General features: G+C 38.3%; 1 protein-coding gene across 4 annotated transcripts in view; it reads right to left on the bottom strand.

Annotated features, from left to right (window-relative positions):
- Positions 1-16,868, bottom strand: part of MET (MET proto-oncogene, receptor tyrosine kinase) — a 114,497-nt gene that overhangs the window by 82,015 nt on the left and 15,614 nt on the right. For 3 of the 4 annotated variants that reach the window (XM_018047186.1, XM_005679158.3, XM_013963311.2), the window contains exon 2: positions 1,548-2,764. In XM_018047186.1, coding sequence (XP_017902675.1) covers positions 1,548-2,750 — 1,203 coding nt within the window. In that variant the 5' untranslated portion in view covers positions 2,751-2,764. Of the gene's footprint in view, positions 1-1,547; positions 2,799-16,868 lie in introns of all 4 variants that reach the window. The other variant, XM_013963310.2, reaches the window with a different exon arrangement.

Here is a 16,868-nt window from a genome sequence, read left to right as displayed (position 1 = left end):
GTGTTTTCTCTGAAATGCTATTAATATTACACTTTTATTTCCTAATTCCCAGGTTTCTGAAAGTTTTTTTGTTTCCTTTCATTCTTTTGTATTTTCTAGTAAGGAAAAGGGGTAGCCTCATGAGCAATCCCACTGCTTCTCACAGATTTTGCAACACATATTAAAATGTATTCAGGGAGAAATAAGTCTTAGTTGGAATTTATATGTATGTATATTATGTATATTCATAGACTTTGGAGAGGGAAGGAAGTAAGTTATGGCTTTAGTTCACTGAAAGATGGATTCATTTTCTCCGAAGCATTTTTCTAACTTTATAAATAAACTACATAGATTTTCCATCTGGAGAAGTATCCTAGACATTTCAGCAAAAGTAAAACAAACGTTTCTGAATTCATATGTCCTTGGTACCCATCTGCAAATTATATACTTTCTTTTATCAAGGACATGTGTAATGTTCTTCCTGCTTGCAATTATAACCTTTACCACTTAGACTGAAAATTGTTAGAGTAAGGGAGATGTACATTTTCAAGGTCAGGTGTCTTTAGAAAAGCTATACCATTTGTTCAGCCAGTTATGATCACTAGTGGTCCTTACATTAGGAGGCAATAGCAATTCTGTAATGCTCAAATCTGGGTCCCCACCAAGAAAGCGCAAGGCCACAATGGACTCCCAATTTGGTGTTCTTCCTCTCAATTTGATGCTAGCGCTAAATGATCTGATGACCAGCAGGAAAAATCCTCTGGGTATAGCTGGTAGCCTTTACTATATTTAAATCAAAGCAACAAAGAATTTCCCTAACAGTTCCTGTGAAAATACCATTTCATGTTACATAAACATTCATCAATCAAAATATTTATATCTATAAACATCAAATGTCAACCAGGTGAAAAGCACCAAATCAGAACTTGGTAGATACATGCCCATTCAAGTAGGACTTCATGCATTGAAGCCAAGATCCAAAGGAGGAATCTGAGAGCGAAAATTTCCTCTATAGTTTTCTAATTAATAATGTTTAATGTATCAACATTCTAGAAGAGTTTTTTGGTTGTTTTTAGTTGTTTCTTTAAGTAGAGCCAAGAATATAGATAATTCATACATCAGTGAGCGAATGGGACCTCATTAAAAAAAAAAAGCCTTTAACACCTACAATTAAGCATCTTGTTCTAAATGCTGTAAAGGCTGCATGGCATTTCAATAATTGTGCTTTACAGAACTGCTGTTGTGCTAACTTTATGTACATCTGACCAGAACTACTAAAGCTTACGTGAGAAGTGAAGTTAATAATCAGAAAAATGTTGGCAAACATGCAAACCCAAATTGTAAAAATATTTTATATTTTCTTTAAGCTATCACATTAACTTCTTCTCAAGTTATGATTCTAGCTTTAAATGAAGATTCAATTTCTAAATTTTCTTGGAAAGAATTTCCAAACATTTGGATAAATACAATTTACCAAGCACCAAAAAGCCCTTGATATTCTCTTTTAGGCTGGTACCTATTCTGACATGTACCTCATAATTTGCAAGTAGGGAAGCTGTGTGACTTACCCTATTGAAGCAGTGTTCATGGTTGGGGCCATAAAAGTGCTGGAGACATCTCACATTGTTTTTGTTGACGATCTTGTTGAAGAACTCATTGACATATTTGACAGGGAATGCACAGACAGCAGAGCGATTCATTGGTTCTGAGGAATCTGGCTTGCTTTGTGCAAACACCCCATACAAAATGTCATCATTCAGGTTGGCACCTATTTGCCTAGCAAGCTGAGCCCCAGGCTTACTGACATATGCAGCTTGGAGAATATTAAACACTTCCTGCTTTGTGGATCTCTTTCTTCTCTTTTCTGTCAGAATACACTCCAGAGGCATTTCCATGTATGAATGCAATCCGGAGTCTGCGGAACAGAACCTGATTATTCTTGTGTGAAAAGTCTGAGCATCTAGAGTTTCCCGTTGGACTGTCAAAAAGTAAATAAAATGGTTGCTTTCAAAGGCGTGGACATACTTAATGGGGTAGGAATCTTGGAGCTCAGGTAGAACATCAATATAGGATTGGTCTGTCAAAAACTTAAAACCATCTTGCGTTTCCTTTAGCCTTCTCACCGATATCGAGTGCAATGAATGATCTGGAAAGTAAGAAGAATTTATGGTATTGCCCACGAAGAAGTTGATGAATCGCTCCTTCTCAGACAGTAGGACTTTGGTTCCCAGGGCACTCACCACACAGTCAGGACACTGGTTGGTCTCTTCGTCTTCCTGAGGAGAATACATGCAGTGGACCTCCGACTCTATGTCTGCAGTATTGTTGGGTGGCAGGACGTGTCGCTGGCAGGTCCCTCTGTGGACACTGCCACAGCTAATGAGTTGATCATCATAGTACGTGTCAACAAGCAGAGCCATGTTGATGTTATCTTTCCAAACACCACCTGATAAATTAGCTTTGTGGCTGCAGTCCTGACATGGGAAACAATCTGGGTGTTCCAGCACAGGCCCAGTCTTGTACTCAGCAACCTTCTGAAGGTCTTTGTCATTTAAAACGTAAATGTAGTTAACGGCACCGAGGTAAATGTGATGTTTGTGCAAAACAACATTCCGGATGGATGTTTCTGCAGTGAAGTTAGGAAGCTGATATTGCATGTTCACATTCATCCTGGACTTTACTAGTGCCTCTTTACACTCCCCATTGCTCTTCTGCACGAAGGTAAACAGAAGCACAAGAATGCCAGGTGCAAGCACAGCAGGGGCCTTCATGATGAGAATTTTATCTGCCAAAAGACGTTCAAGGCGAGAGCAGTTTAGCTGTCATTAGAAACAAAGAAGAAGAAACTGAGAGAACTATACCAGTTAGACTATTAGAAACAAATCTTCCTAACTGGAATTTTTACATTGAGTGAAAACAAAAAACTCTAGTTGGCTTCACATAAAGATGCATTGTGCAGTTGGACATGACTTTACATAGTTTTAATTTTAGAACTCAAGCCACAAACAAGTAATTTTAGAGAACCATTATAAGATGCAAACAATGTTCTGTATTAAGAATGATACAACAATTAAGTTAGACTCATTCAGCAGTGAAGTCAGAAAAATAGCACATTTCTTTCTTAACTCCTTGCTGGTTGTTTCATGTGGTTTAATATCCGTGGTTAATGACTAGGATGATATTTAAACTTTCTCAGTTAGTCAAGTAAAGGAACTGTGGTTCAGATTCATTTACTCTACAAATCACAGCAGGCATTGTTTCCTTGGGAGCATGTAGAATTACTAAGCTAAATTTAGCTTCCTTTTGGAAGAAAACAATCATAAATTCTAGAAGCAGTATGATCACATGCTGTTTATAGGATTTTGTGTGCAGAGAAAAGGTATGGTTATAATTTGGCTATAATCGACCTATTGTTTTGGATAGACAAATGCTTAACTTAATGTAAGATCACTGGGAATGTAAAAACAGCAAGCTAAAAATGTATAAAATAAAATCTTTAAGACTAAAGTGCTGGAATTATTGCTTAGGGAAAAACAACATATTGTTCATTACAAAGTCAAAAGCTATTTAGTTGAAAGAACGTTATTTTAACATGCCATTTTATGTGCATGGACAGTATTTCTACTAGGAAGCATGAGTGGACTTGTTATCCAGGTTTTAAAAACTGAAGGTGCACATTGTGAGTTCTGCTTATAATAGTTACAGGCAGGTTTGGAAAAGAGAGGCCTTAGAAGAAACAGAAACCAAATGGCTACTACTTCCCCTTCATTTTAAAGAATGTGTAATTCTGACAGGACAAAAGAGTCTCTAAAAACATACTGGGCATTGTAATTATGCCAAAGACTAACTCGAAGTCCACAGAGACACAACAGAATTCACTGTGCATGGCTCTGTGCTTGCAGCTTGGGAAATGGGACATGGCACTTACCCTTCAGTGAACTTACACTGAAGCTGAGATATGATACACATATGCAAATTACTATAGTACATGCTATTATGATTTTCTGTATAGCAAAAACCAGAAGCTAAAAGCATCAAGAGAGGAAAGTATGGCCTGTACTTGGGATTACTATGATCATGAGAAATATGGACAAGTCCAGTACGTTTGAGATCCAGAAGAAAAGGACAATGCCTGTTTGGCTCATCACTCCATCTCATCGGTTTCATATAGAGCCTAGAATGAAGAAGGTGTTCAATAAATATACGTTGAATAAATGAGTGAATAAAAATTAAACAGTAAGTTCAAAGTCACAGAACAGATAAGTGTAGTAGCCAGAACCTGAATTCAAATCTTATTGATTCCAAAATCAAAGATCATTTTATCCTACCAAATTGACAAATGGCAACCCACTCCAGTATTCTTGCCTGGAAAATCCCAAGGATGGAAGAGCCTGGTAGGCTACAGTCCATGGGATTGCAGAGTCGGACATGACTGAGCGACTTCACCTTCACCTCACAGGCATTATTTAGGAGATAATAGAAAGTCACTGAAGGATTCTGAGGTAGAGAGTCATATGAGCAAGGTTTTACTCGAGGAAGATTGGTCTGGAGGCAAAGTGACTTAGAGCAGGTAGAACCTGGCAACGAGAAGACCAGATGACAGGTATTATAGCCCACAACATAAAAAGGGCCAGAAGAAAGATGGTGGCCCCAAAAATACAAAGGAAGGGATGAGTGAGTGTAGGAAAGACACACACTTATTTGTAGGTCTCTTTTCCTTCTAACATTTGTTGGGTATTTACTAAAGGCCAGACACTGTGGTAGATGCTGGGAATACAGAACATGGTACCTTCCCTGGGAACCACACAGTCACTTGGCAGAGGCACAGGGTTGACACAAATTATGGCAGTCTGTAAGAAGGGAAAACAATCATACTGGAAATGATGCTCGAGTTGAGTCTTGAAGGACAACGAGGAATGGGAATTTCTAGTGGGAGAGCCATTTGCGCAAAGATACAGTGGCAAGAGAGAGTCTGTGACATAATCAGAAATATAAGTAGTTGAACCTAGAGAAGTGGGGAAAACAAAAAGGGCAAATGAGGGAGATAAAAGTACTTGATCAACATTCCAAGGGAGCAAAACGAGGCATTTCCAAGAGCCCTGAAATGTAAGAGAAGACTCTCTTTCTGAGACAGCAGGAGAGGATGAGATGTCAGATATAGATATAGGGACATTTAAGGAGTTTAGGGCATATGATCTCAATATCTAAAAATAAATTAGGGTATATGATCATCAGCTGAAACTGATGGATACAGAGGAGTTACCAGGGACTGACTTCAGGGTGTAGGAGAAAGTTTAGAATATCTACAGCAGGGCATGCAATCTGAGGTCAGCAAGAAATGAAAGAAAGGATTGTATAGTAGCTTTTAGGGCTTCCTGAAGATAAGACACAATGTATATGACTTCCTCTTCACATTCATGAGATATGGAAAAACAACAAGAAAGAAGGTTAAGGACACAATGATTTTCAGGATCCAAATGAAGGCATCTGATTAGGGGATATTGGCTTTAAAGGCTACAAAATTATAGTTGGACCAGAGGGCAAGGCAGAGCTTCAATAAGGAATAAATCATGTAATAGTAAAAATAACATGTATTGAGTGCCTACACCACGTGCCAGGCATTCTGCTGAACCTCTGATATACTCTTCATAAACACCCTGTGACGTAGGAAGTATTACTATTCTCCATTTCTAGACAAGCAAACTTGCCAAAAGTCACAGTTAGAATTAGATTCAGTCCCACATCTGGCTGATAGGAATCTGTACAGTCTGTTGAATGCTTCACTAACACTGAAGCAGCTTCCTGAGCTAAAAGGGAGAGTGCACTGGAGCAGAAGCAAGACAGAGCTCTGGTTCTGGCCCTTTCCCTCTCTGGTTGTGTGACTTTAGCCAATGCATTCACTCACCTCTGAGTCCCAGGGTCCAATGGCCTCACATGACTGCTCTAAGTATCAACAAGAGATCTCATCTTTGAGAGCAATTCACTCGGTTACATAGCATTTGTGTGTGTGTGTGTGTGTGTGTGTGTGTGTGTGTATATATATGATTTAGAAAACTATGATCATGTCATCTAGTCCCATCACTTCATGGGAAGTAGATGGGGAAACAGTGGAAGCAGTGTCAGATTTTATTTTGGGGGGCTCCAAAATCACTGCAGATGGTGATTGCAGCCATGAAATTAAAAGACGCTTACTCCTTGCAAGGAAAGTTATGACCAACCTAGATAGCATATTCAAAAGCAGAGACATTACTTTGCCAACAAAGGTCTGTCTAGTCAAGGCTATGGTTTTTCCAGTAGTCATGTATGGATGTGAGAGTTGGACGGTGAAGAAAGCCGAGCACTGAAGAATTGATGCTTTTTAACTGTGGTGTTGGAGAACACTCTTGAGAGTCCCTTGGACTGCAAGGAGATCCAACCGGTTCATTCTAAAGGAGATCAACCCCGGGTGTTCTTTGGAAGGACTGATGCTGAAGCTGAAACTCCAATACTTTGGTCACTTCATGCAACGAGTTGACTCACTGGAAAAGACTCTGATGCTGGGAGGGATTGGGGGCAGGAGGAGAAGGGGATGACAGGGGATGAGATGGTTGGATGGCATTACTGACTCGATGCACATGAGTCTGAGTAAACTCCAGGAGTTGGTGATGGACAGGGAGGCCTGGCATGCTGCAATTCATGGGGTCGCAAAGAGTTGGACACGACTGAGCGACTGAACTGAATTGATATGATTCTTACATGTGTACATATATTTATGCTGCTGCTGCTAAGTCGCTTCAGTTGTGTCTGACTCTATGCGACCCTACAGATGGCAGCCCACCAGGCTCCCCAGTCCCTGGGATTCTCCAGGCAAGAACACTGGAGTGGGTTGCCATTTCCTTCTCCAATGCGTGAAAGTGAAAAGTGCGAGTGAAGTCGCTCAGTCGTGTCCGACCCTCAGCGACCCCATGGACTGTAGCCTTCCAGGCTCCTCCATTCATGGGATTTTCCAGGCAAGAGTACTGGAGTGGGATGCCATTGCCTTCTCCAACATATATTTATAAACACACATAAATGTGCTGTTTTTATATATAATTCTCATTAATTTGAAATATACTAGAACATTTTTGGTGCTGGTGGTGGGAATGGCAAGGATTGTTAAGTAAAGGATTGAAGACAAGTTGTCCTATTAGAAGACAATACAATCTACAAATATGTGCCTAAACCTTCCAGAATATATTATGCAGAAAAACTAAATGCACTTCTCAAAATGGTATCACTGTATCTCCTGAAAATGGAAATATTAGTCTAATACATAATTTATCACTGTATTTTCTCTAGAAAAATAATAAGGGAAGAATATAAATGAACTATCACTGCCAAAAGAACAAAAAAAGTACTACAACCAAATTGCATCTTAATTGATGCCCATTAATAGTGTGGAGTGAGAATGACTTTTTTCTTCTAGGCTTTTTGAGGGAGCCTTCAAAACAATCTTTTTTAAAAACCTGAGGTATTATATTATGTTTAAAAAACAGGTTCATATCTTAAGGTTGGTAAGTAAGTCTTTCATGATACTAAACCTCAATCAACTAGAATCCAAGAAAATATACAAATGCATTAATGGGTTTCTTTGTTATCTTGCTTAGTGAGATGGCAAATCATAAGAAAACCAGTAGGGAAGGAGGAAAAAAAAAATCTATTTAAGGAAAAAACAATGCAGAATACCCCAGGAGTTAGTAACTCAGTCTACTTTCTTTCCATTCTCTTGACAGCAAATAGTGATGCGGTTTCTCAGGTTGAGAAATCAAAGAAAGGTCAATTTTTAAAAAAAAATTTATTAAAGCAAAATTACAGGACTAGGGCCCATGTCAACAACAGAATTTTAAATTAAAAAATAGGTTTCTGTTTACTCCTCAGATTAAAAGAAAACAAACATCCTGTTTTACTGATCATTCCAATTAATTAAGGTTCCTATTAACAACGGTGTGTATTGGTCAGATTGGATCTTCTCCAGGAGTTTGTGTCCTTCACAAGTAGTCAAGGAATACTTCTGGAAATATATGTTGCTGAGCTATACACCCTGATGCTGCCGCCAGTTAACTGACATCTGAGTGAGTGAGTGCATAGGTTCTGGAGATAGACTGCAGGGTTTGAGTCCATTCACTGTCTGTGTGAACTTGGGTAAATCTTTCTGAGCATCTATTTTCTCATCTGAAATATCGGAGTGATTACAGCACCTGTCTGTTGTGATGGTCACTCTAAGAGGGGGACTCAGTGAATGAATGGTTATAAACCCCTATGAGCAGTGCTTGGCACACAGTAAGCCATTAAATATCTCTATTATTGTTTGTTCATGTGCTCAACTAATACTTTCCGACCATGTAGTGTATTCTAGATACTGTGCAGAGTGCTGAAGATACAAAAATAAGTAAAACAGTTTCAAATTGTCAGTGAGATCTCAGATTAGTCAAGGAAGCAAACAAGACGACAGTTTAAACTCAACATGGAAACGGCTATGGGAGCCCCTCAAGGGAAAATTAACCAGGTTAAGGGAGTCAGGCAGGTCTATCAATCAATCAGTCATGGTCCTTTCCTCACAATGCATTCACAGTAGTGAAGCTCAGCATGGGGTGGGGGGGCATTACCCTGAGTTTTAGTTGTGGCAGTAAAGCTACATAGTTGTACAACCCCAAAGCATTCACCCAGTTCCTTTGACTTTAGCTGCTTTCTTATTTGCAAAATTATAGTGTTGAACAAGTTGTGTGATGGAGTTCTCTGGAACCAGCTAAGGGAGCTTATCGTGTGCATCTCTTCCCAACTCATGTTCAGTGACCTCATCTTGGTAGCTTGACATCGGCCGTAGTAGGAGTATTTACACCATAGCAGTTGGCAAACACTACAAATCAGAGCTCTCCCCCCACAGACGGATGGTTATTAAATACCTACAAGCATACCCCTGGGTTAAATTGATGAACTTTTGAAGTATATTCCAACTCTAATAATACTGAACTCTGAGATTGTTTTTCTACAACTACGTTTTACTCCAGTGCCATTGAATTGGCATTTCTTTTTCTTCTCTATCATCTGCCAGATCAGGCTGTGTGAGCAATTTTAATATTTATGTTGGGAGTGAATCCAGAAATACTTTCATCTTTCATATATTTTTGCCTTGATATATTTATTCCTGTGATATGCTTGGATCAGGCTTTCAATATAAAATGTCTTTTTACTGTTTGTTTTTTCTTTCTTTCTGAAATAGTGCTGGCCATTTAACCAACTTTGACACCCTTACTAAAAGGAACACATAAAGATGATTCAAACAGACTGACTAATTCATTCTCTTAAAATGTCATGCACATAGCAGGTGAAACTGAATCATTCATAAAACATTTCTTTCTTTCTTTTCAGTTGATAGTTACGATAATCTCACTGGCAACATATTTCCTGGGAGTGATTATCTCAATGGTACCTTTGTCATTAAAGTTTTGGTATTTAGGGGTATTACCTTTAAAGAGGATTGCTCTATTAGCTACAAATACTAGCTTAACCTAAAGGTAATACCACCTACTCAACTCTGTATGCCATCTATCTACCTCTAGTTTTCTCATATATGTAACATGCTTACATTGGGCTTTTCATGCCCTAGAAATCTAGAAATATACTTAATTCTCTAAGAATTTATTAACTACCTGTGCCTATCACCATTACTACCGTCACCATCACTGTCCTCATCAACAAAAACTTGTCTCAAAGCATATGCCTGTGTTATGAAAGTCGCTCAGTCATATCTGACTCTTTGCAACCCCACGGACTATAGCCCACCAGGCTCCTCTTTCCATGGAATTCTCCAGGCCAGAATACTGGAGTGGGTAGCCATTCAGTTTTCCAGGGCATCGTCCCAACCCAGGGATAGCCTCCAGGTCTCCTGCACTGTAGGCAAATTCTTTACTGTCTGTGCCACAGGAAGCCTCTATGTTGTAAGCAAGTACTGATGCCTCATGAAAAAATATGACAGGTGTTATGGAACAGGTTTTGTAAAGGTGATACTTTCGAAACTTTGAAATGGGTACATTTGCTTTCTTTAGGAATTTTCTTAGAAATTATAATATTTTATAACTATATAGTCAGTGCTTTATAGTTTATAAGATTTGGTCCACTATATAAATTCTTCTAATCTGAATGTTTTCTTAGAAGATAAGCATTGCTCACATTTTTTAAGGAAAATGGAAAAATCCCATGTTTTTATGAAAAAAAAAGAGATTCAAAGAGGATAAAATATTATCTAAAATATGAAAAACATGAAATCTAGTTTTTATAAGTGTATTTATATTTCTTTAAAAAAATATGATGCTTATTTGGACTATTTCAAATTATTTGTACTTCCTGGAAAAGATTTCTGTTTTAAAGGCACAATATTTTGAAAAAATTTTCTGTATTTACTTGCACAGCCCCAACTCTCTCTACTACTGGCAACTCTTTTGAAAACTCTCCCCTATCTAATGAGGCTGTCAATAGCCTCCTCACCTGAAGGTGAGCTTGCAAACTAGGCTGGTCTGTTAGTGAATTCTATTCCTTTGACCCAGAGTCTGGTCAGGGGTGAGCATGTGACTAAAGCAAGGCAACCAGAGTCCTTTAGGGCTTAATATAGATACGGGGAGATCTTTCTCTCTCTTAAAGATCACCAGCCCTAAGGATGATGTTAATTTGTAGTGTTTGATCATTTTGTCACTGGGTGGAAAAAGCCTGTCTCGGCATGAAAATGATCCAAGGGATAGAACATTGTAGACATGGAGAAAGGCAAGTCACCAGTGCTTTTGCTGAAGTATCCATTTCTACTGGGTCTTCTTCAGCTAATGAGAACCAGTAAAATTTTCCTTTCCTCCTTTCTCTTTTTTTTTTTATCAGCAGTTTCATTGGGATTTTTTTATTTCTTGTGCCTGAAGAAGTCTTGACCAAATAATGTCCATTCGAAGATTCTACAAACTTGTGAATTCACACTCAAGAGCACAAAAGAAGCCTTATATAAAATATTCAAGTAACTGGAAAAGATGGTTTCTTTATTTACTCGAATAATTAAATATTTCATTCTGCATTTGGAAAGTATCTTCTAGTTAAAATTTCTAAGGTGCTCTAGTAGCTTTTATCCTGCTCTATAGTTTCAAATTCTACTTCAATATTTCAGTTCAGTTCAGTTCAGTCACTCAGTCGTGTCCAACTCTTTGCGACCCCATGAATCGCAGCACACCAGAGCTCACTGTCCATCATCAACTCCCGGAGTTCAGTCAAACTCACGTCCATCGAGTCAGTGATGCCATCCAGCCATCTCATTCTCTGTTGTCCCCTTTTCCTCCTACCCTCAATCCCTCCCAGCGTCAGAGTCTTTTCCCATGAGTCAACTCTTCACATGAGGTGGCCAAAGTACTGGAGTTTCAGCTTTAGCATCATTCCTTCCAAAGAACACCCAGGGCTGATCTCCTTTAGAATTTACTTAACATAAAAATAGAAATAATGTATTTGATAGAAATATTTCTATCAAAGATAGAAATAATGTATCTAAGTGAAAGTGAAGTCGCTCAGTCGCTCAGTCGTGTCTGACTCTTTGCGACCCCATGAACTGTAGCCTACCAGGCTCCTCCGTTCTTGGGATTCTCCAGGCAAGAATACTGGAGTGGGTTGCCATTTCCTTCTCCAGGGGAACTTCCCGACCCAGGGATCGAACCCAGGTCTCCCGCATTGCGGGCAGATGCTTTAACCTCTGAGCCACCACGGAAGTAAAAACTAGAAAACCCTTCAATCCTGCCTTTAAGTGTATAAAAGGGATTTATGATGATGGAAAATGGCTGAGGTCCCATATTAAGGAAATTGCAGTCATAAAAACAGTCATGGCTAAATTCTCCAGGATGACTTACCAGAGTGAAATACTAAGGAAAATTCTTAGCCCTTTCTACATTTATATATTATTTCCATTAATTTAAAAGGGTGCCCATAAAAACAAAGTCAAGGAAAGAAGATCCTAATAGGAGATTCCTGATGACATTTAAAATATATTTATAAACACTCATTACTTATGAAGTCATATCTTATCAAATATTAATCAAATATTTGTGAGCTCCCATTGTATACCACACCCCTGTATAAATAGAGTTTCTATCCTCAAAAAGTGTACAGTCTGTGGATTTGAAGACAGTAAGATAAATGCTAAAAATCTAAATGTGCAACCTAAATGAAAAGTGACAGATCTACTGGATTGTTGAAATAGCAAATTTTAAAACACGCCTTGTGGAACATTTAATTCTTAGGTCTAAAATTTTAACACTTAAGTGTTATTATCATCAACAAACCTAAAGCTGACTTCAGAAAGATAAAATAATGCCTGTCAAAAATCCTTTCTAATGTAGCCAGACACTACCTTGACGATGATTTCTAATAGTAAGTCAAAGGCACATAGGATTCTTCATGATTTTTCCCCACATGACTACTCTTTTATATGACCACATTTATATGAGTCAAAATACACATGATTTAATTTTATGTCTAATATTTACAGAGTATTTTGTTGACAACATTGTTCCCAATAACTCATAAGCCTTCTGGAGAAGAGGACGTTGTGTAGTAGAGAGAGTCCAGGCTTCGGTGTCATCACACTTCAATGTGATGTGAATCTGGGCTTTACCATTTACATACTTTCTGACCCCGAGTGTCAGTTTCTTCATCTAAAACGTGGGAATAATAAGGGTATACATCCATGGGTTGGACAGGAGGGTTAAAGATAAATTATGAGACACTGGAATTTGGCATTCAATAAATGCTGCTTTTATGCTCATCTTCCTAAGCTGTGTAGCCAGTTTCTGCCTACCCTCATCAAAAATGAGGAACTTGGCATAGTCCACTGGGTGAGCCCACTCCAAATACTTGCCGACTCTTTCATCACCTTAGCCCTCTCATTCACAGTTTAAATAGTATTATTTCTTATTTTTCTACCCTATGGCCATCTTGCGGTTTTCCTCTCAAGCTATTTCAAGCTCCTGAAGTCCTTCTTAAATTGTACTCTAAGACAAAGGCCACTGTAAGGGCTTTCCACACTAACACAGAACAACAAACAAGGAACTACTGTGTGTGTATGTTGTGTTAGTCGCTCAGTTGTGTCCAACTCTTTGCGACCCCATGGACTGTAGCCTACCAGGCTCCTCCCTCCATGGGATTCTCCGGGCAAGAGTACTGGAGTGGGTTGCCATTGCCTTCTTCAGGAAGGAACTATTACTTTACCTCTTTAGAGAAAAGTAAATCCACATCACCACTGAGGCTTAGCAAATGAGTATACAGAATGCTTAAATTGAATTTCATATTAAACAATGAATGAAATTTTAGTATAATTATGTCCCTTGAATGTATACTACATGACAGTATGAGTTGTAAGCAAACGGAGAAAAATAAGGGAATAATTACCATTTTTATTAACAGAACTTAGATTCAAACTGTTTTGGCCAAACCTATCTAATCTGTTGGAGTAGAACAGTACTTTTTAGGTTTTTATAGCACACACATGTTGCAAAAGTGCATACTTTTTGGGGGGTTGTTGTTGCTGTTTTGATGCTGTGTGTCTAAAATATGCTGTTTGCGAAGTGATTATCAAGGTAACCTGTTCATAACAGGTGGTTTTAAATATCCTGTGATGATATAACCATATAAAATAAAGGTTTTTTTCCCTAAAAATCAAGGAAAAGATTTCTGTGCTTATTACAGTCTATATGGCAACCTGTCACTGACATGAAATTTCTGAAACAGAAAAAGAACTCCTATATTTATTTGCATACTTTATTTATAATAAAAAGCTTATTGAAATTCATACATAGGTTTCTAAAGGAGAAATAAAAATGGCACAAAATGATTTTAATGTGTTATAAATATTATTTTGGTGGCTGCTCTAAACAATTACTCCTGATTATTACACAAATGTTTCTTTGAAAGAGACCCAAACAGTGCTCTTACTCAGATTTTTATCTAATACTGTATCCCTTCTTCCAATAAACATTTTAAAAGTTGAAAATGACTGAATCATTGCACAAGAAAAAGCCAACTTGCATTTTCCAGCTGTAACATATGATTGAGATCATTGTTCAACTCTGATATGATACTAGTAAAGATAAAAAGAACTGAATTTCATTATATTCTCAAGATTATCCTTCATATAGTCTTACTCTGTTAGTAAATATCTTTGTCCTTTTAAGAATGGCTGAAAGTATTCAACTTCTGGCAATTAAGAATAAATAGACATTTGTTTTATCATTGTGCGTATCATTAAAAAGTCCTGTTCAGAAAATACATTGAACTGTCAGTGTCTTGACTGATGGACAGCCTTTGTCCCATTAATAAGCTGTAGGTCAGGTAAGAATGTTTCACTGCCCTTGAATATGTGAAGATTAAACTTTGAATATTAAAGTGCTAAGATTCTTGAAATCCCATAAAACTATTTTAAAATATTTTTCAGCCTAATGGAAAGATGCAATTTTATAGTTCAGATTGTGCAGAAGTGCTATCAGATTTTGTTCAATTAATCCAGAAATCCTGAATAACTCAAACCCACAGGTCACATTTGAGAAACATCTAAGTACACGAATTAAATTAAAAAAAAAATAGCCTAGCAATCTTCTCCAGTTGCACTCAATTACAGGATTTGATTAGGATGAACCTGACTGAATGGTCTGAATATGAACCACTGAAGGGAGACACGGAAAGGAAGCCGGTACATTACTCATTAATGAATCAGACATTTCCCTCCCTCGGTGGTTGAAAATGCTCTCGGTATAAGACACAGTGAATTCCAAATGGGGAGAACTGTGCTCAAGAGTGAGTTTATATAACTGATTAATCTCTTCCGGTGTTAACCTAGAGCAGAAATCAAATGCCTGCAGAGGAAAGCTGGTGGTAAGTGGACCTATTTATGTCATGGCCCCTGTCACATAAAGAGAGAGCAGCATCCAGGGGAAAACAGAAAAAGAGACACATAAGGATGCCAAAGGCCAGGCTGTGACCCTGAAATATGGAGTCCTTTACCACTATTTGCACTTAGTTCTTAGGGTAAGCCTGAATTTTATTTTGCTCAAACATGAGAACTTTTCTGGAAATCAAAGTTACCAGGTAGACTCTCTGGTGGTGAAGTGAACCAGGGACACTTTTCAAGGTGAATTTTGTCAGTATATAACATTTTCTTTTCAGGCAAAGTATAAAAAAGCTTTTAGAAAATAAGAAAATGATGTGAACAGAAGAAATAACAAAACTGGCCACATTCTGTATAAATGTGGATTCCTTGTGTAAACATAACACAGTTCTAACTGTGTTGAGAGAAAAAAGCGTGTAAATATCACTACATTGAGATCAATAATCAGAGAATAAAAGATTCAAATAAAACCTTCTACAGAAATCTTAAATACTTTTAAATAAGGAATGCCAAACAAAGCAATCCTCATAAAAATAGAACAGAACAGAAAAATAAGAATTGAATCCAATATCTGAACCTCAGTAAACACTCTGCATCTTTGAAAAATCAATAAACCAAAAGGTTAGGACAACTTAAAAACAAGTGTGCTCAGGATTGCATTTATATAACTGATCAAGGAAAAATAATTCAGAGCAGGGTATGTGTGTCTGAGGGAGAGAAACAGAGAAAAGAGGTCAAGATATCAAAAAAAACTTGCTAACCATACAGGTGCTGCCCACTGGTTGGCAGTTCCAGCCTCCTGTCCCACTCACTGCCCTCTAGGTTGTGCATTCCAGATGGGTGTGCATCTCTGGAGGAATGTAGGGAAGGGGGGCTAACTACGGTAAAGGATGGGCCACAGAGTATTTCAGAGTGAAGATATTACTATATCGGATAAGCTGGAGTTGCTAAGGCACAGTCAAGGCAGGAGACAGATACTCTGGACAGAGACAACACCCATGCAGGCGCCGTGGGGAGAATGTGCAGGGCTGTTTAGGATACTGTAACTGGCACAGAAGCTGTGTGGGCTGGGCCTGGGTGTGGATGAAGGTTAAGCGGAGCACATCACAGAAAGTCTTACAATCCTGCTGAGGGGTCTGCACTCTTTTAGTATTGGAGAGTCCCTGGGAAATTTTAATCAGGACATGGAAACCAGCCTACTTATAACTGTAATTAGACAACTTTGGTGACAGTGTGGTGAATGGATTGGAGGGGAAAGAAGCTAGGGGCCAGAAGACATAACAGAAGGTCACTGCATCTTCCCAGGCAATAGAGGATGAAGATTTCCAATAAAACAAAGACTCCTAGATCTGTATCTTCATATCTTTATGTCCAGAGAGTCCAGAAGTCCATCTCTCAAGCATCAGTTTTGTATGTTCAACAGCTGTTTTTTAGAAAGTACTTGTTTATTTATTGGCTGTGTCCTCATTGCAGTGTGGAAGTTTTCTCTAGTTGAGACGCATGGGCTCCTAGTTGCGGTGGCTTCTCTGGCTGTGGAGCATGGGTTCTAGGGTACACGGGCTCAGTAGTTGCATTTCTTGGGCTCTAGAGTACAGGCTCAATAGTTTGTGGCTCACAAGCTTAGTTGCTCCGAGGCATGTGGGTTCTTTACCACTGAGCCACCAGGGAAGTCCTGTTCAACAGCTATTTAAGACTAAATTTGACCAATATTTATTGAGAGCCTAATATATGCAAGATGTGTGGGGGTATATCAGTAAACAAAACAAACATGCCTGCTGTTGTGGAATGTACTTTGTGACAGGTGGTTCCAGACAACAAATACATAAAACAGTTAAATCAATCATGTAGTATATTAGAAGCTGATGAATAAGTGTTGAGAAAAAATGTAGGGCTCCATGCAAGAAGTATTTATATTGTTTGTTAAGTGTTCTCAACAAATAAAGCAGTTTCAGAATGTGAATAAAAGAAGTTG

The sequence above is a fragment of the Capra hircus genome, chromosome 4 (genome assembly GCF_001704415.2).
Source record: "Capra hircus breed San Clemente chromosome 4, ASM170441v1, whole genome shotgun sequence".
NCBI classification, from domain to species: Eukaryota; Metazoa; Chordata; class Mammalia; order Artiodactyla; family Bovidae; genus Capra; species Capra hircus.
The sequence above is the reverse complement of the archived record's forward strand: the minus strand, read 5'-3'. Positions and strand labels throughout refer to the sequence as shown.